Consider the following 21,154-nt stretch of genomic DNA (forward strand, 5'->3'; position numbering starts at 1 on the left):
CAGACATAATTTCCGGAATCATAGTGTTACTAATGTATAATGTAAGATATTACACGCGTCATTTTTACAGCGTAAACAAATGATTTTTCCCTCGTTTTCATTGTGTATTCCGATTCTATCTGAAGTCGAAAATTAATTATTAATAAAGAAAAGGTTGTTGCATGAGCATACATTCTATGTCAAATTGCTATGCGATCTTATTTACTATAAGTAAGTTCTCCTTCCTCAGTTATTCATCCTGAACCGTCATTTTGACATTTTTAAATCTAGCTGCGATAACGTAGTTTTCTGACGACAAGAGATGTTTTTATATATTGCGTCGTCACGGCAGGGGAGGCCGGGTACTAATATTAGTCTTGCATGTTAATACGAAAAAAACGTTTAATTCAGCAATATAATTAAATTATACTATTTTACTGAACCTGGGAATATTATGTAAATCTAATAGCGCACGTATCTCATTTGACCCCGAGTACCGACAGTTATCCCTTGGAGGGCCTCATAGCAAAATCAAACAAACCATCTACAGTATGTAGAAACACAAAATAAACTCTCTCCGATACATGCCCATTAACATAACAAAATAAGTTCATCTGTGTTCAAATTCAGACAAAGATACTAGCTAGGTTAATAGTTTTAGATATGTATTCATAACATAAACAGCATTTCTGTCGATTCCATTTCAGCTGTTAACCGGCTACCCGAAGAATACAGGCACCGACTACCTGTTAGGGCAGTTATTTTCTCCTTTGAATATTTCCCACCTGTAATAATGATTCCGTAACGTACTCCTTGCGCTATCTTTTGACCATTTGGCAACTTTTCGCTTCGTAGCTGACGCGGTACAACGATTTTTCATTTTGTTTACCAAGAAACGGTGTGCTATGCGCATGACCTAGTAGAGGGAAATCCCTGAACAAAACATTGGTCAGATAGGTAGAAATCCCGATGATTATCTTAAAATGATTCATTTTTATGAATATATATCAGCCAAATCCGATCGTTATTTTCCATAAGGAGACTCACTTGATATGTTTATGTAGTATTTGAAGGGAAAACAGACAAAAAAATATACACTTCACCGTGATGTCCCTAGTGATCGGGGTATGCTATAATTTTGTTTATGTTTCAGATGTATGTTGGCCGATTATGACTTTTCCTATGGGGTTTCAGTTATGCAGAACATCGAGACAACCATTCAGACATGTCACAAACTGCTCTTGGTGGTATCGCAGCATTCTTTACAGAGTGCCATGTGTGATAAGGAGGTGGATATGGCACACAAGTACGCCGCTGATACCCGCCGAAATGATTTCATGCTAGTTCTACGATTGGATGAGTCTAAAATGCCTCTAAAGCTAAATTATATGACGTATATCAACGGCGTGGGACTGGAGGTCAAGGACGTTGGACGTAAAGTGGGAAAGGCATTTTATAGAATTGGTAATACACAACCATCTCGTCAATCTCGTTTCAGCTAATGTAACTTACATATAAATGTAACCATCAATCTTGTCACACCTTATCTCGGTAATAAATAGCCATCATTTGATCTTGTAACAGCTGATCTCGGTTATACATTACCAACATTTAATCTTGTGACATCTGATCTTGGTAATACATTACCATCATTTGATCTTGTGACAGCTTATCTTGGTAATACGTTACCAACATTTGATTTTGTAACAGCTGATCTTGGTAATACATTACCATCATTTGATCTTGTGACAGTTGTGACATCTGATCTTGGTAATACATTACCATCATTTGATCCTGTGAGGTAATACATTACCATCATTTGATCTTGTGACAGTTGTGACATCTGATCTTGGTAATACATTACCATCATTTGATCTTGCGAAAGCTGATCTTGGTTATACATTACCATCATTTGATCATGTGACAGCTGATCTTGGTAATACATTACCATCATTTGATCCTGTGAGGTAATACATTACCATCATTTGATCTTGTGACAGCTGATCTTGGCAATTCATTACCATCATTTGATCTTGTGACAGCTGATCTTGGTACTTCATTACCATCATTTGATCTTGTGACAGCTGATCTTGGTAATTCATTCCCATCATTTGATCTTGTGACAGCTGATCTTGGCAATTCATTACCATCATTTGATCTTGTGACAGCTGATCTTGGTAATACGTTGCCAACATTTGATCTTGTAACAGCTGATCTTGGTAATACATTACCATCATTTGATCTTGTAACAGCTGATCTTGGTTATACATTACCATCATTTGATCTTGTGACAGCTGATCTTGGTAATTCATTACCATCATTTGATCTTGTGACAGCTGATCTTGGTAATACGTTGCCAACATTTGATCTTGTAACAGCTATTACCATCATTTGATCATGTGACAGCTGGTCTTGGTAATACATTACCATCATTTGATCTTGTAACAGCTGATCTTGGTAATATATTACCACCATTTGATCTTGTGAAAGCTGATCTTGGTAATACACAACCATCATTTGATCTTGTGAAAGCTGATCTTGGTTATACATTACCATCATTTGATCATGTGACAGCTGATCTTCGTAATACATTACCATCATTTGATCTTGAAACAGCTAATCTTGGTAATACATTACCATCATTTGATCTTGTAACAGCTGACCTTGGTAATACATTTCCATCAGTTGATCTTGTAACAGCTTGTCGTGGTTATACATTACCAACATTTAATCTTGTGACATCCGATCTTGGTAATACATTACCAGCATTTGATCTTGTGACAGCTGATCTTGGTAATACGTTACCAACATTTGATCTTGTAACAGCTGGTCTTGTTAATACATTACCATCATTTGATCTTGTAACAGCTGATCTTGGTAATACATTACCAACATTTGATCTTGTAACAGCTGATCTTGGTAATACATTACCAACATTTGATCTTGTAACAGCTGATCTTGGTTATACATTACCATCATTTGATCTTGTAACAGCTGATCTTGGTAATACATTTCCATCAGTTGATCTTGTAACAGCTTATCGTGGTTATACATTACCAACATTTAATCTTGTAACAGCTTATCTTGGTTATACATTACCAACATTTAATCTTGTGACATCTGATCTTGGTAATACATTACCAGCATTTGATCTTGTGACAGCTGATCTTGGTAATACATTTCCATCAGTTGATCTTGTAACAGCTTATCGTGGTTATACATTACCAACATTTAATCTTGTGAAAGCTGATCTTGGTAAAACATTACCAACATTTGATCATGTGACAGCTGATCTTGGTAATACATTACCATCATTTGATCTTGTGACAGCTTATCTTGGTTATACATTACCAACATTTAATCTTGTGAAAGCTGATCTTGGTAAAACATTACCAACATTTGATCATGTGACAGCTAATCTTGGTAATACATTACCATCATTTGATCTTGTGACCGCTTATCTTGGTTATACATTACCAACATTTGATCATGTGACAGTTAATCTTGGTAATACATTTCCATCATTTGATCTTTTAACAGCTGGTCTTGCTGATCTTGGTAAATACATTACCAACATTTAATCTTGTGAAAGCCGATCTTGGTAAAACAGTACCAACATTTAATCTTGTGACAGCTGATCTTGTTAATGCGTTGCCAACATTTGATCTTGTGACATCTGATCTTGGTAATACGTTGCCTACATTTGATCTTGTAACAGCTGATCTTGGTAATACATTACCATCAATTGATCATGTAACAGCTGATCTTGGTAATACATTACCAACATTTAATCTTGTAAAAGCTGGTCTTGGTTATACGTTACCAACATTTGATCTTGTAGCAGCTGATCTTGGTAATACATTACCAACATTTGATCTTTTAACAGCTGATCTTGGTAATACATTACCATCATTTGACCCTGTGACAGCTGATCTTGGTAATTCATCACCATCATTTGATCTTGTTACAGCTGATCTTGGTAATACATTACCATCATTTGATCCTGTGACATCTGATCTTGGTAATACATTACCATAATTTGATCTTGTAACAGCTGATCTTGGTAATACATTACCATCATTTGATCTTGTGACAGCTGATGTTGGTAATACATTACCATCATTTTAACTTGTGACAGCTGATCTTGGTTATACGTTACCATCATTTGATCTTGTGACAGCTGATCTTGGTAATACGTTACCAACATTTGATCTTGTAACAACTGGTCTTGGTAATACGTTACAATCATTTGATCTTCTGACAGCTGATCTTGATAATTCATCACCATCATTTGATCTTGTAACAGTTGATCTTGGTAATACATTACCATCATTATATCCTATGACAGCTGATCTTGATAATACATTACCATCATTTGATCCTGTGACATCTGATCTTGGTAATACATGACCATCATTTGATCTTGTAACAGCTTATCTTGTTAATACATTACCATCATTTGATCTTGTGACAGCTGATCTTGGTCATACGTTACCAACATTTAATCTTGTAACAGCTGGTCTTGGTAATATATTACCATCATTTGATCTTGTGACAGCTGATCTTGTTAATACATTACCATCATTTCATCTTGTGACAGCTGATCTTGGTAATACGTTACAAACATTTGATCTTGTAACAGCTGGTCTTGTTAATACATTACCATCATCATTTGATCTTGTGACAGTTTATCTTGGTTATACATTACCAACATTTAATCTTGAGACATCTGATCTTGGTAATACATTACCATCATTTAATCTGGTGACAGATGATCTTGGTAATACATTACCATCATTTGATCTTGTAACATCTGGTCTTGGTAATACGTTACCATCATTTGATCTTGTGACAGCTGATCTTGTTAATACATTACCATCATTTCATCTTGTGACAGCTGATCTTGGTAATACGTTACCAACATTTGATCTTGTAACAACTGGTCTTGGTAATACGTTACAATCATTTGATCTTCTGACAGCTGATCTTGATAATTCATCACCATCATTTGATCTTGTGACAGCTGATCTTGGTCATACATTACCATCATTTGATCTTGCTTGTTAATACATTACCATCATTTGATCTTTTAACAGCTGGTCTTGGTAATACATTACCATCATTTGATCTTGTAACATCTGGTCTTGGTAATACGTTACCATCATTTGATCTTGTAACAGCTGGTCTTGGTAATACGTTACCATCATTTGATCTTGTGACAGCTGATCTTGATAATTCATCACCATCATTTGATCTTGTAACAGTTGATCTTGGTAATACATTACCATCATTATATCCTATGACAGCTGATCTTGATAATACATTACCATCATTTGATCCTGTGACATCTGATCTTGTTAATACATTACCATCATTTGATCTTGTGACAGCTGACCTTGGTAATACATTACCAACATTTGATCTTGTGACAGCTGATCTTGGTTATACATTACCAACATGTAATCTTGTGACATCTGATCTTGGTAATACATTACCATCATTTAATCTTGTGACAGCTGATCTTGGTAATACATTACCAACATTTGATCTTGTGACAGCTGATCTTGGTTATACATTACCAACATTTAATCTTGTGACAGCTGATCTTGTTAATGCGTTGCCAACATTTGATCTTGTAACAGCTGATCTTGGTAATACGGTACCATCATTTAATCTTGTAACATCTGATCTTGGTAATACATTACCATAATTTAATCTTGTGACATCTGATCTTGGTAATACATTACCATCATTTAATCTTGTGACATCTGATCTTGGTAATACATTACCATAATTTAATCTTGTGACATCTGATCTTGGTAATACATTACCATCATTTAATCTTGTGACAGCTGATCTTGGTAATACATTACCATCATTTGTGACAGCTGATCTTGGTTATACATTACCAACATGTAATCTTGTGACATCTGATCTTGGTAATACATTACCATAATTTAATCTTGTGACATCTGATCTTGGTAATACATTACCATAATTTAATCTTGTGACATCTGATCTTGGTAATACATTACCATAATTTAATCTTGTGACATCTGATCTTGGTAATACATTACCATAATTTAATCTTGTGACATCTGATCTTGGTAATACATTACCATAATTTAATCTTGTGACATCTGATCTTGGTAATACATTACCATAATTTAATCTTGTGACATCTGATCTTGGTAATACATTACCATAATTTAATCTTGTGACATCTGATCTTGGTAATACATTACCATCATTTGATCTTGTGACAGCTGATCTTGATAATTCATCACCATCATTTGATCTTGTAACAGTTGATCTTGGTAATACATTACCATCATTTAATCTGGTGACAGATGATCTTGGTAATACATTACCATCATTTGATCTTGTAACATCTGGTCTTGGTAATACGTTACCATCATTTGATCTTGTAACAGCTGGTCTTGGTAATACGTTACCATAATTTGATCTTGTAACAGCTGATCTTGATAATTCATCACCATCATTTGATCTTGTGACAGCTGATCTTGGTCATACATTACCATCATTTGATCTTGTGACAGCTGATCTTGGTAATACATTACCATCATTTGATCTTGTAACAGTTGATCTTGGTAATACATTACCATCATTTAATCTGGTGACAGCTGATCTTGGTAATACATTACCATCATTTGATCTTGTAACAGCTGGTCTTGGTAATACGTTACCATCATTTGATCTTGTGACAGCTGATCTTGATAATTCATCACCATCATTTGATCTTGTGACAGCTGATCTTGGTCATACATTACCATCATTTGATCTTGTAACAACTGATCTTGGTAATACATTACCATCATTTGATCTTGTGACAGCTGATCTTGGTAATACATTACCATCATTTGATCTTGTAACAGCTGATCTTGGTAATACATTACCATCATTTGATCTTGTGACAGCTGATCTTGGTAATACATTACCATCATTTGATCTTGTAACAGCTGATCTTGGTAATACATTACCATCATTTGATCTTGTGACAGCTGATCTTGGTAATACATTACCATCATTTGATCTTGTAACAGCTGATCTTGGTAATACATTACCATCATTTGATCTTGTGACAGCTGATCTTGGTAATACGTTACCAACATTTAATCATGTGACAGCTGATATTGGTTAATTGCGGTAAAATGTAACAACAAATGAAGCTAAACAGTATAAATAATGTAAATAAGATATTTTTTATTGTTTTACGAGGGAGATAGTTTACGATCTCCTCTCATGAAACCCAAAACCCTACAAAGTCGATAAGGCACTATAAAAGACTGACATTTCTGAAAAAAATATTTCGTGGAATTGTATCAGAAGTCACAGTATGTGCTGAATGCAACAAAGAACGGATGAATAACCATCATTTAAAGGTTGTAACTGCTGCTCTTCCATAGAGTAGGCAAGTAGGCGAGTATATTTACAAGGAATAGGTTGAACTATCGTTTTCTTCACTGCTTAACGGCGTGCTTTTTATTTCTATTTTAGCTGATGTTCAACTCCCACAGAATATAAATGGCATAGAGATCCTACGGAAGCACCCGATATATACAGACTATAGACTGTGTTGCAGCTCTAGCTATGAACTCTGTGACCTATCTCGATCCCAAAGGAATGAGTTGTTTTCATGGTCAATTGAGGTATGGTCGAAAAATAATTATTTAAGGTCAAGAACAATTCATACATGCAGGGACGTATAATGGAGGGGATTAGCAACTCCCTCTTTGCCTTACCAATTTTATGACACGTCAATCTAGACTTACCTCCCCCTGAATCAGGAGTAGATAGCGAGCGCCACCTATCGCAATTTTGACAAAGCAATATGGCGTCGGTACCGCTTCGTTAGATGCAGAAGTTGGTGTGAAAACAAACCAATCTCGACAAGTGTTATCACGTCTTTTGTTTATCCCATTGTTATAAGCTGATTGTATTACTTATAATTGATAAAATCTGTGGTACTATAGTAATTGATGTCTCGTTTTTGGGGTATGTTTTTCTATTTTTAAACGCGATGTAACGCGTGGTTCAGAGTATTGTGGTGGGCGTCGATAGGCAAAAATGCGGGATAAAATGTGAACCACCTCACTCCAAAAGTGTTTTACCGATCTTTTTTTAATTAGCAGCAATAGAAAGCTGAATAAATTTTATAACGACCCACCCTTTTTTATTGCAAATAATATAATTCAACTTGTGTTATTTTTGTGTCAAAAAGTGTAAATATCAGCATTATTTTTCACTGGAACGAAAATCATTATTGCGAAAGTAGTTGGTAACTGCTCACTGTTTTGATTAAACATCGTTTATATCGTTTATATTTTTTAAAACAATTGATATCAATAAACAGCCGAGTAATTTCTATGTTAAGCAGTCCTGATTTGATTTGCATTATTTGGAACGATAGGATGTCACAAATGAAATTGCTCGTCTGGTAACGAAGGACAGGTGTTGTTAAAAACCGTAAACAACCGGAAATGTTAAACGCAACAAAAATTTATCGCCTGCATTCGAGGATCAGCTCATTTAAAAAATTGTCAAAAAATGTCAATATTAGCATTATTTTCACTGGAACGTGCTTTACGAAATGTGATTGGTTGTAATAGCCACCAACACAGCCGAAAGGCTAGACATAGTGGCAACGATAGCTCGTCCCTGGAATAAAAAGAAGACCTACTAATACACAGTCCCAATCAGGGCTAACCGTTATCAAAACACTTTGATCTCGCCGAGATTGTTGACATGACACCGAAAGCAGGTGCGTGCTTAATTTAAACGCTAGTGCGCAAGCGCGGGCTGATCGAGAGGGGCTCTCGATGACTTCGCGGTTCGGTGAACAAACACAAAAGCGACGTGCTATAAATCTTGACTGGGGCAGAGTTGCCAATCCCCTCTATATACTGTCCCTGATACCTGTGGCAAATCGGAAAACATAATTGTTATTGCATCATTTCGTTTCATAATTATTACTAAAACGTTGAATTAATATATTTTCTCAAATATATAATTTCATACTTTGATACAATTGTGTGACCGCACACCGCACCAAAAACACCGTGCATACACATCGTTCACACACCGACCGCACATCGTCCACACATGGTGCGCACAACTGTGCGATTTAACAATCGTTCGCCCCGTTGTGCGCTTCTCTCCGCACAACTATGCGATTTTGTATAATTTGTTGATCAATATTACGGAATGAAAAAAATACGAAAGGCTCGTATGCAAAAAATGTACACTGTATATATTTTACTGTAATTCTCTCATCTCTATAATTAAGAGTATGTACAATTTTACAATGCGCGTAACACAGTATACAGTGACCGTTAGATTGTCATGAATTGGTTTGGCTCCTCGGTAACAGAACAGGTAAATAACAATTTAATGAGTGACCGGAGTTTTACCTGGACTTTGTCTGACACATAGAGCTGATATGTGATACCGTATGACCGTTATGAAAACACAACTGGACCATTAAGGTGGCTCCACACATCGTCATCAGCGTCCATTTTCGTGACGTACTTCCGGAAAAAGTACAGCTCGGACTCAATTATCTTGATCGAAATGTGCATTTACACCGTGTCGTCATTTCCGTATTGCGTATCGGGCATTCAATATCGTAGTGCAAATTATAGTAACACCTGCTGGGCCGTTTTCGTTTAAACGGTCAACCACTGTTGTTCGTTTATTAGGTAAAGTATAGTACACGTGCGTGCCGATGACATGTTAACACCCGATATCGAGATTTTACCGGGAAATGTATAATCAGGCGTGCTTCAGGAATAGAGCTTTCCAATTCATAGACATAAATCGACTCACGGGAAGACAGTGACATGAGACTAAACGACCTCAAGAAGGTCATATAGGAAACGCATGGAATGCGGACGTACCAACCTCACATGTGCAACACGAGTTCATAAGCTCGAGGTCGTTACGATTTTCGCTGCTGAGGGAGTTTCGCTCTGTCGATTAAATCGTGTTTACAAATGTAGTCTACTTACTCTGTGAAAATAATGTTTTGTAAAATATCAAGATACCTATGAAATGCATGTGTGAGTGCACGTGAGAACGGCATACCATGCGATAGCCTCTGGTCACATATGTACCTGACATGTAATTATAAATATACCGTGAGTTAGCGGACTGTGGAATGAGTTCAAAGTGTACATGACTGAGGGTAATTTGGTTCCATTAAAGAACAATAAATTGATGATTTTGATATCATATTTTTTATTTATTTCCATAATTTTTGTTATATGTAAACAGAGAAAACTGTCATTGTGTAAATGTCACCCCTTTGCAAAAAGTTCCGATTTTTTCAAGGAAGATAACTCTCACCCGGATCGAAGTGATTGTAAAATGTAAAATAAATTAATTATAAAGCCATTGTGTATATTTTGTTCAATTTCCCATTCTATATGTATAGATCTTTGAGTCCTGTTTGCTTTTAGCTTGTAGATAATCACTTTTATCCGTACAAATTCAATAAAAAAAACACTTTGTGTAACATGTGTTACATATTTTGCGATAAATAAAATATTTGTAGAGTTAATTAGAAATGCTCCTTTTCATTTTATTATTGTTGTTATTGTTCCGAACAATGTCACACACAAAAAAAACCCGAAAAATATTAAAATTGACGAAAATTCAATTTTTTGGTATTTTTTCCAAAAAAGTCCCCAAACTATCGGAATGTTTAGATTTTCATAAAATCAACTCTACATAGTTGCATAACCATTATATGAAAGTTTCAACGAATTTTGCTGGTTAATTGCGAAAGTGTGGAGCCACCTTAATATTTGTTATTTGCATTCGCTTTGGTCTATAGCTCCCCTTCACCTGGTTTTCACACCTTGGCGTGTTACGTAAGTGCCCCGGGCCGGGGGAAATCTTCGGTCCAGGTTCAAAGTGGCAATGTTTACCTGTGTTGCTGAGACTGTGTTGTAATTTTACATGTGTCGATTAAGGTCCTTTATACAACACCGAAATCACCATTTTTAAATTTAAGAAAGTATAGACAGAAAGATAAGATTATAGACGTAGCTTGAATATAGAAACATACTAAAAAATCAAGTGTATATGTTTAAACACGAAACCGTATATATTGTTAAGCCATTTCTCAAATTACACCAACCGCGAATGTTATCGCACAACGTTCGTCGATCGTCCGCACAAATGTGCGCAAGCAATGATCGTCCAATTTTTTATCGTTCGCACTTCGTGCACACATCGTTTACACACCGTGTGCGATCCCACAACTGTACCTTACAGATGTCATGAGTTAAATGAGACTGAAAAGTCTTAAGTGGACGAAATCACCATACTGTGCCGTAAATATTTTCTTTGTTTGACTCTCTCCATCGGCTTAAAATCTTTTAAAATAGAAACCTCTTAAATACCTTTTTCTGGCAGTTTTTGTATTCTGTTACAGGAATCACAAGAATGTTACCGAAAGATAAGGGAGGAAGCCAATGACCACTTTCTTCTTAAACGATACGCCGTGTTTGTTTGTGGTCCCACGCTCATGTGTGTTTGGATGCTTCTGGTTTTGGGAATTACCATATTATTCGCCTCGTTGTATATTTTGTTATCAATACTTACCGGAGCAGACACCTCTCTCCTCTACTATCTGCTTATAATTTCCAGTGTGTTGATTGGTTTAACCATATGTCTCTATACAGCATATACAGTGTACATTTTCCATCAGGTATGTATATCTGACATAATATAAGTATTGCGCGTATCAAAACTATTACCTACTTCTGTAGTTTATGATTTGCAAAGATGCACCGGTCCTTGTACAGTACAAACGGAATCAGTAAATAGATTAAAAACTATCAAAAAGCATCTTAATGACTTGTTAATGATAGTCATGAATTTGTAAAGAGTAAGATGATGTCAGAACTTGGATTTTAATTTTAAAACTATTTAAACAAATTACATCTGAATCTTTGAGGTAAGGTCAGTACATGATTTCTTAATATGTCTCCTTCTCATTAAATATCCAGACTTCTGTCAAGTCATTTTGCTTGCGTTGCAAATTATTTTTCCCTTGTTGTGTTCCTGTTATATATAAAATGAATCTAGAGATATGGTCTTTGATATAGAAAACACAATTGGTCTGTTGCATTGTAATGCTTTATAAATAAGAAGGTATACACTTTCTGCCACCTTCAAATACACATCGTAATACAAGTTTGTTTAACTATGTATATTTGCTTCCCTTTCCCTTAAAAAACATTTCATCCTTATTTAAGGTCTGGAATATGGAAATCGTAAACAGCCCCTGAAGTTATTTGGAAAGGGTCAAAATACATGTAAAATATGTAATATTGGCTTTTCGATTTGTGTAAATTCCTATCTTTGAAACAATCCTATGACCATCCAATTCAATGTTTAATAGTGTTTTTGCCTGGCCTATACATAACTTTGGTCGTTTTTAAAATCACTGTGACAAGTTATTTTTGTTTTTATTTTAGATGATGAGTAGACTCTATTCCATTGTGCGGAAGAATATAGATTGCAAATCACAAAATTACATCGTTATTCCCAGACGGCACTGGAACGACATTTTCGTATCTTTTACTTCTTATGCAAATAACTAGATTACGTGATACGTCAGATGTAATAAATATATGAATAGAACTTAAACTTTTATATACTGATTGTTTTTTTGTAAAATGAAAGGCCATAAAATGTGGAAAAGATGGGCCATAAATAAAAGTCAATCTCAGTTTTATAAAGAAAGAGAATCTGTCTCTGCCTATCGAATCCTTATCTATATATATATCACGATGAACTGACGGAACCTCCAATGTAAATGATACAATGATTTTTAAATCTCCATGTAAAGTAAGGAAGTACTGTAGTTGTACCAGGAATTTATAATTAATCCGATATACATGCCTTGACTAATTGAGATTTCCTTCATATATTACGACATGAAACCATGCTGGGTAAGTATTGTTTATTATTATTTCGAATAGCGAACGATTCCTTATTTTCAAGCAGATAATAGGTAAGATGACATGATTTGTTTCCGGTAGGGTTGGTAGCATAGACGGATGAATAAGCTATCTAAATCTTTTATGTTTCACTCAAGGATGTACTCCTCTGAAAAGTCAAACAAATCTAAACTTCTTTTCTTATATAAAATTTTGGAAAAAGGAAATTATGAGAAAATAATAAAACAAAGAAAATTGCATGTCCGTGTTTTCGTTTTTTTGTTATGTTCGGTCAAACTTTCCAATTCAACATAACGTTTGATTTGACCGTATGAAAACCAAATTCATACAATACCTTTCAAGAGTGCCAATTTATGAATGGTTGCACAATTGATAAAAATTGGGTTTTCTCCTAAATTATAGAAGTGAAAATTTCTTCGCCCTATATTTTTATCTCAGAAATGCAATTAATGTTACCCCTACCCCCATTTTTTAAGTTCAAAATGCTACTTTTTCACCTTTTTTTGCAGATTTAACGATTGATATGAAAAGTTCGGGTGTTAAACTTTAACTTATTTTCAATGGATCGAAAGAAGTTGAAACATTCATCAAACAATCAAAACAATGGGGTTTCCGTGTTCTGTTTCACCCTTTGCGGGATAAAACACCAAAAACGCTTCAGTTGACATAAATCAGTAGCAACATACCAATATTGTACAATTTTCCACTTTGTTGTATGATATTGTCATAATATTGGACATTTTAAACTTGAACAGCAAAAATGAACTTGTCAAAAATGGTGTAATTTTAGCACTGCGTAGAGTGCAAGAAATACAAATTTTTGAGATATTCAAAATGGCAGCCGAATTGGTAATTTTCTTAAAAACCTGTAAAAAAAAAATCTGCAAACAATGGGCATCTAGTGTTTTGATACATTTTTCAGATGCATGCTTGCTTTTGAAATTGATCATAATTTGTTATATTTAATAAAAAAAAAAACAACACCGCTATACTAGTTCAAAACGAGATTTGAACGTGACTAAAACCTCAGAAGAGTACATCCTTAATCAATTAATCATATTTCCTAAAACATCGTAAGAGTACAGCTGCGACTTTTGGAGAAACATATGCAGTGTTCATGTTCAATGAAATTTCATTTATGAAAAGTATCAGACATACACTTGAGCAAGTCTACAGTAGCTGACTGAGTTGTGGGGGATTACAAGAGTTTGAAACGACGCCAGGGAAAAAACGGATAAATATATAGGCAGCCAATGGGTGGTGTTGTATTCGACGGTAGTCGTTACTTCGCGGAAATCCTATAGTTCTATATTTACATCAAGATGATGAATGAAAACTGGCATTTTTGGTTCGGTTTACTTAGTCCGAATTATTCTGACGTTTTATCAACTTTTTTCATATCGGTCTGTCGTCGATTAACGTCAGAACTCCGGCCCTCTATAATATGCGGGAAATATGCGACCCGCGCCCGGAGCGCACTTTAAACTGATATTTTAGAAACAAATCGTCACTTTCACACACATGTTGCACATGGATCGAAAGATCTATTCTTTATGCACTAGGTGGTATCAATAACATGTTTCAAAGATCATTACGAAAAGTATTTTCCAACGTTTTATATACCAATCCATGTTTTTAATGGAAATTAGGCCATGAGCAATGTCACATGACTTGACGAGATCTCGCGTTACCGAAGGTATTTCCCAACGTTAGGACGTAGGCCGGCGATATTTTAGTCACGTGGCATTAGAAGGCGGGGCTATCAAAAAACTAGAGTAAAACAGAGTAAGTTTGAAAAAATATGTTTTTAGTTATTGTATTGGTTGTTTGAGGCATGTTATGTATGTTCATCTTGTGCATAAAGAATAGATCTTTCGATCCATGTGCGACATGTGTGTGAAAGTGACGATTTGTTTCTAAAATATCAGTTTGAAGTGCGCTCCGCATATTATAGAGGGCCGGAGTTCTGACGTTAATCGACGACAGACCGATATTAAAAATTTCGATAAAACGTCAGAATAATTCGGACTAGGTTTACTGTGCTGAAGAATGGCTGATGATGTCCACCGCAAACGAAATGTAAATTATCCATGCTTTCACGATTGATAGTGCGTATTAATCTACGTCGTATTACAAACATGTATAAGGTTTACTCAAGATTAGAGACAAAAACGAATATAGACTTAGAGAAATGATGAGCGCTGTGTTTCTTGGCGAAAAGACTTAAGAGTGTGTTATTTCAGAAACGTTGTGACATCGTTGTGTTTAACCATTGTGTGTAACACTACAACATTAAAGTAAGGTATACGTTAGTGTTTTCTCTGCGGCTTTGAAAATGATTTTGTACATATAAATCCAGGTAAACGAAGCAAGGTAACGGGAAAAAAGTAACTCGCTTTGCTTTTGTACACGTTCCTCATTTCAGAACTGTGTAATCAGGAGTTTACCTCGCTGCGCTTGATACACTTACAATTCCCTCCCTTACATACTTACAATTAATGGAATTATATTGTCGCATCACTAATAATATGTCTTCATTTAAAACTGAAATCCGTCTCTGATTTAGAAATATCTGGAACAAAGAGCACGAGAATATTGGCCGGATGATTCCGAAGAGGATATTGCTGTGAGTATATTGTGTAACATTTCACATGCGTCCGTCACCAATTTACTTAGCACTGTAACAGGAAATAAAACACGATCAAGACGAATTTAACTTATTCATCCGTATATATATTTAAATTGGACTTGCCCAGTCTTTGATTTGGTAAGGTCCACATGCTACTTTAGGGGTGAATGGCATAAACATTTGATAATAGGAGCAAAATGTCCAATATGTCTTCGTTAAAAGTGTTCAATTTAATGATTTTTTGAGATGATTTTGCAAAGTTGAATGAAGAGTCAAGGTCGACGCAGATTTCTTGTTTACCGGTTTATTCCCACAATATGTGGAACATAATCAAAAAAACCTACAAAGACACAATACAATTGATTACATAATGAAACACAGCGCTCACATATATAATTCCTAACATGTACATTCGGTGCATACATATTTGATCCGTTCACACACAATAGGTTATTCAAAAATAGGAATAACTTTACAATGACTGACTTCATCATAATCAATAGTTGAAATTACTTACACAAATTACTTATACATAATTATATTGAATACAATTATCATCATCAATTATCGCTTGTTTACATTAACACATACAATATTAAAATACCTACCCCAACTATGGGTCGGGGGTTTACACGAATGAAGATCTGTATCCGCGCGTTCTCAATCGGAAACTATCATCTCTGTAAAAGAGACATGTAAATCACAATTTACATCATGTTGATAAAAACATATATACATTACTTTAAAAAGAGCTATCTATGTATCGATTAATTATACCTGTACGTAAGATAAAGATTCTGTTAATTTTATAAAAAGTACAATTTCACAATATAATTAATGCTACTTTATCCAAAATCTCATTAATATAATAATTTAACATAAACCAATTACAGAAGAAGACTTTGTCACATCTATATTTGTACATACCAGATCTATCACAATTATTTCCCTATAGTATTATCCTAGTACAAGATAATATTGTGTTGCCTTGGCAGCACTTTCAAACGTTTTCATGAACTCTTCTGAAAATTCCTAAAAAAACCAATTAAGACTAAATTAACATGTTGCATGCTATGCTATTTCTATAGGTAAATATAGAAAGGCACGATAATATTTATTTTTATTTTCGCCTTTTATTTTATAGAATAAATGCAATGAGGAATTGGTCACGACTATCCTTGACTCGTTTAAGGGATCAGACTGGAATCCAATACCACAGGCAGCGTCCATCCGGCACAATACTTACCAGAATAGGTGTTGCCTGTGTATGGTGGCAAAGTCGCCATGGACAAAAGGGAAGTCAGCATTAAATGTCATACCAGAACAAGTAAGTTGTAAACTAACTTAAGGATCCCAGTTCCACTACGAACACTGTAATTGAGTTATCTATTGGATACCGTTTTTTATTCGGTATGACTATAGCTTTGATAAATCATTTCTGTAAAGAAACTATATCTTGCAGGACTTTAATGGAAAACAGTTAAGATAAAAAAAAATACAATCAACAGGAGTGTTCTTATAGTAAAAGGTTCGACGGGGCTAGACCATCAATCGAACCCTGAACTTCAGATTGGTATACTTTCACTTTAACTGATTGAGCAATCTGGTCAACGGAGTAATATTAGCCCAACTGAAACGTATTGTTATTGTATATAGGAAAACACGGCAGTGCAGTGTTATATATAAGTACTATGTAGATCGCATAGGTCATTTATACTAACTTGAGAGTCAGACCAGATCAGTTGTTTACTTACTGCAAATGCCGACCAGTTCAGTTGTGACGTGAAGATGTTGATCCTGACGTAGAACCTTTGCGTTTCCTTTTCGTTTGAGTAAAAATACAAACAGTTTACAAAAATAAAACAAGACAATCAGTCGTTAGTGTATTGTGTAAGTATTATCAGATTTATTGAAATATCCCAATTGAATAATATTTCTTTGTTTACGATTTGTAGGGTATAGAGAACAATCAAGATGAAGAAACTTGTGTCATGAAAATTGCAGAAAGCGAAATAGAACATGAAACTTTTGTCAAAAATACATTTGAAATTGATCATGAACATTTTGAATCGACAGAGGAAAACGACGAAACCAGCGTCATGAAAATAGTATGCAATTCTTCTGACTCACATGTTGCCGGAGCAGTGAGTGGTTCACCTCGAACTGAAGCTGGAAGTGGTTTTCTTTTGACAGGAGCAGAGTTCGGTAAATCTTTGACAGGAGCAGGAGGCGGTACATCTCTGAGAGGAGCAGAAGGCGGTACATCTCTGAGAGGAGCAGTAGGTGGTACATCTCTGAGAGGAGCAGTAGGTGGTACATCTCTGAGAGAAGCAGAAGGTGGTACATTTCTGAGAGGAGCAGTAGGTGGTACATCTCTGAGAGGAGCAGAAGGCGGTACATCTCTGAGAGGAGCAGAAGGCGGTACATCTCTGAGAGGAGCAGAAGGCGGTACATCCCTGAGAGGAGCAGAAGGCGGTACATCTCTGAGAAGAGCAGTAGGTGGTACATCTCTGACCGAAACTGTAGGTGGATCATTGTTAGATTCGAACATTGACCGATGGTACGGAAACATGTGTGAAACTCGCGTGCGGGGGGAAGTTACATCTACACAACAACCACAAGTGTCACACGAGCTGATTACTTGGAGGGAAAATCCAGTGAATTTGACTGATTCTGAAATATCTACCTCATTAAATGATCGTGAGGAGGCTGTTCCTCTACAGTCAGGGGACGAAGAACTGCAATGGTATCGTGGAGAACATGTTATCGACGAGGCGACACATGCAAAAGTACCAAGATAATAATAAAAAAAAGACTTACAATGAAACATACCAGATATTTGTAAAAATAATACGATATTGCAGCTGATTCTTCCTCTATCTGGTGTCAAACAAGTACGTGTTAGATCATAAACATGACTGAGGTATCGGCCCATTACGAAACATTATGTTATTATGATAGTACTATCATATAAACAAGTACTTATATATGTCTTAGGTTTTACTCTTTTCAGTGTGAAACAATGACTCCTGATATTTTTCTAGTTTGCTGATCCCCAGCTTCTTTATTCGACAGTGTGTGGGTTTCCTTTGTCATTCCTTTAGTTTGTTGGATTTCTTGTATATTTGAATTAACTCAGCCAGCTCATGTGAGTGTATATAATTTGGTATGGTCTCTTTGTTCCCAACAACGATACAAGGACGGAAGCAGTGTTATAACTGTGAATCAATAACAAAGTAAAAATGAGCAGTGAAGAAACTGTTTGTTGAAAATATTGTTGTTTTCGGCTGAAAAGTATCATTTGGGGATTTTGTCTGCCCATACACAAGCTTCAATTTTACAAACAATAAAAAAGGTCCTGAACTATCTTTGTATTATAATTGTATTTACACTGGACATATCCTGAAATATCTTTGTATTATCATTGTATTTACATTGGACATATCCTGAACTATCTTTGTATTATCATTGTCTTTACATTTGACATATCCTGACTTATGATGAATCTAACAGGGCTAAGCTCACAAGTCAAGCTTCATCACTTCAAACGAGAACCTGTATTGGACAGTGTAATGGTAAAATCATACACGCTTTGCATGGTCTGTTTAATTCAGTCAGCCTTTGTGGCTTTGTACTTAGTTGTGGTATATTCAATGAAAATAAATGTCATCATTCTGGACATTTGAAGCATTTTTCAGTTTTTCTCGATAATGGTCCCTGCAGGGTTACGGCAGGAGTACATGAACATGTACAGTTTATTATCATTTCATTATTTGTATTAATTTTAAGACAACACTATACTGAATGTTTGTACATTGTAATGACAATTTACTGTAAAAATGGATAAAACAAAACAAATTTTATTTTTCTGTTAAGGAGCGGCGTTACACCATAATGTAAATGGACGTATAAAAGTGAGGATTTTTTTTATGTTAATACGTAGTTTAATTTTATATTGTTTTATATTGTACTTAAAGCGTGAAAATGCACGGCCAGACGAGGTTTGGAACCCGGGACAATCCGACCTTCAAAAAGTTATTCATTATTCACGTATATTTACATTATTGATGTTTGTTCTGTATATTAATCTACCAACTGAAAACAGCTGCCATTAGAAAACATGAATACACTATGAATACAACGATTTTTGTGCAACCAGTCAGCTGATTTCACACACAATGCAAATCATATTACTACCCATAGTACCGTTCCTGAGAAGAGTTATCTCCCCTTCTCCGAGATAACGTGGTTGCGAGATATAATAAACATTACACAAACCATAAATGATCCACCATTGTAATATTATTATTGTTGTTATTTATTTTTCTATTAATTTGAAAATTTAAAAAAACAAATATCTATAATATTGTCATATTAAATACTGACTTTCGACTCTCAATCGATTCCTCGTGGTCAAGAACTCTGTAACACCCAAACGTACGGCTGGGTTATCCCCGTGACATCAACTTGCACATTAAACCAAGAGAACTTTGTAATGACACCGGGCACTTCATCCATCAACTTATCATTTACATCTGCATGTTTTTTGGCAAACAGCATAGTCAACGGCTGTACATTTACCTTCAAATGAGCTCTATGCCTAATGCCGACGGGTGTCCTGGATAGTTACTATGGTGACCGATAATTTGAAATTGTACTGCGAACATGCATTTTTTAACATTTTAACATCTCTTAAACGGTTCTGAAGATATTGTTGTTTGAAATTTCATTTTTCAATTTTAAAGCTTTCAACCAACATTGGCCTTTGACTCCGGCTAGCACTTAAAGTTGACAGTTGACCTCATTCTGTTAAAGAAAAGATTCACAACTGATCTACATAACATTCCCAAGTATCATGACTCTAGACTAAATGCTTCTTAGGATATCGTTGTTTGAAGTTTTTAACATATTTGACCCCTGTGACCTTGAAAGTAGGTCAATGTATTTTTTATGAGGACACCTTTTAGCACTCAATAGGTACCTACTGGCAAAATAGCATGACCCTGGGCCTTATGGAACTTGAGAAGAAGATTGTAAAGCGTTTAATCCATACTGACATTTGACCCGTGACTAGCACTTTAAGTTGACCTTTGACCTCATTACTGTAATAAAGGAAAAGAGTTGCACAGCTGGTCTACATAACATACCCAAGTATCAGGACTCTGGTCCAAATGGTTCTTAGGATATTGTTGTTTGAAGTTTTTAACATACTTGACTCCTGCGACATTGAAAGTAGGTCAAGATCATTTTAATGAGAAAAACTTTATAGCACTCCATCTCAGGTACATACTGGCCAAATATCGTGACCCAAGGTCCCACAGTTCTTCAGAAGAATTCGTTCAAAGGAAAAGTTGACGAACGGACGACGAACGCCGCAGTACGGCATAAACTCATATGGGCCTTCGGGCCAGGTTAGTTAAAAACGAAAAGAAATCACATTATAGCGCTAGCTGTAGTAAGCTGTATTCTAAACACAGTGTGTTGAGTTTTATTTGATAAATAATTTATGTTCGTTTGAAGTAGTAAATTAAGTCATAATACTATTTATCTCCTT

The 21,154-nt window shown here is 35.4% G+C and overlaps 1 protein-coding gene across 3 annotated transcripts; it reads left to right on the forward strand.

The window, feature by feature from the left end:
• Positions 1-1,131: 1,131 nt before the first annotated feature.
• LOC110456864 lies at positions 1,132-19,886 on the forward strand. Of its 3 annotated transcripts, XM_021507889.1 has the most exons (9): positions 1,132-1,443; positions 7,498-7,649; positions 11,438-11,713; positions 12,486-12,581; positions 12,927-12,962; positions 15,538-15,597; positions 16,745-16,927; positions 17,556-18,045; positions 18,100-19,886. In XM_021507889.1, exons 1-9 carry the CDS (start codon positions 1,137-1,139, stop codon positions 18,399-18,401), a joined length of 1,902 nt encoding a protein of 633 aa, XP_021363564.1. In that variant the 5' UTR covers positions 1,132-1,136; the 3' UTR covers positions 18,402-19,886. The 3 variants fall into 3 exon arrangements, with proteins under 3 accessions (XP_021363564.1, XP_021363562.1, XP_021363563.1); XM_021507887.1 differs by having other exon boundaries at positions 17,556-19,886; XM_021507888.1 differs by having other exon boundaries at positions 16,793-16,927; positions 17,556-19,886.
• Positions 19,887-21,154: the final 1,268 nt, after the last annotated feature.

Source organism: Mizuhopecten yessoensis, unplaced genomic scaffold (genome assembly GCF_002113885.1).
Source record: "Mizuhopecten yessoensis strain PY_sf001 unplaced genomic scaffold, ASM211388v2 scaffold8931, whole genome shotgun sequence".
Taxonomy (NCBI): Eukaryota; Metazoa; Mollusca; class Bivalvia; order Pectinida; family Pectinidae; genus Mizuhopecten; species Mizuhopecten yessoensis.

Excerpts from the sequence above, each read along its gene's own strand:
- LOC110456864 (XM_021507887.1), top strand. The coding sequence starts at position 1,137 with ATGTTGGCCGATTATGACTTTTCCTATGGGGTTTCAGTTATGCAGAAC. Across the intron at positions 7,650-11,437 it reads TGTTTTCATGGTCAATTGAG|GAATCACAAGAATGTTACCG; the intron begins GTATGGTCGAAA and ends ATTCTGTTACAG. Across the intron at positions 12,963-15,537 it reads ACGACATGAAACCATGCTGG|AAATATCTGGAACAAAGAGC; the intron begins GTAAGTATTGTT and ends TCTCTGATTTAG.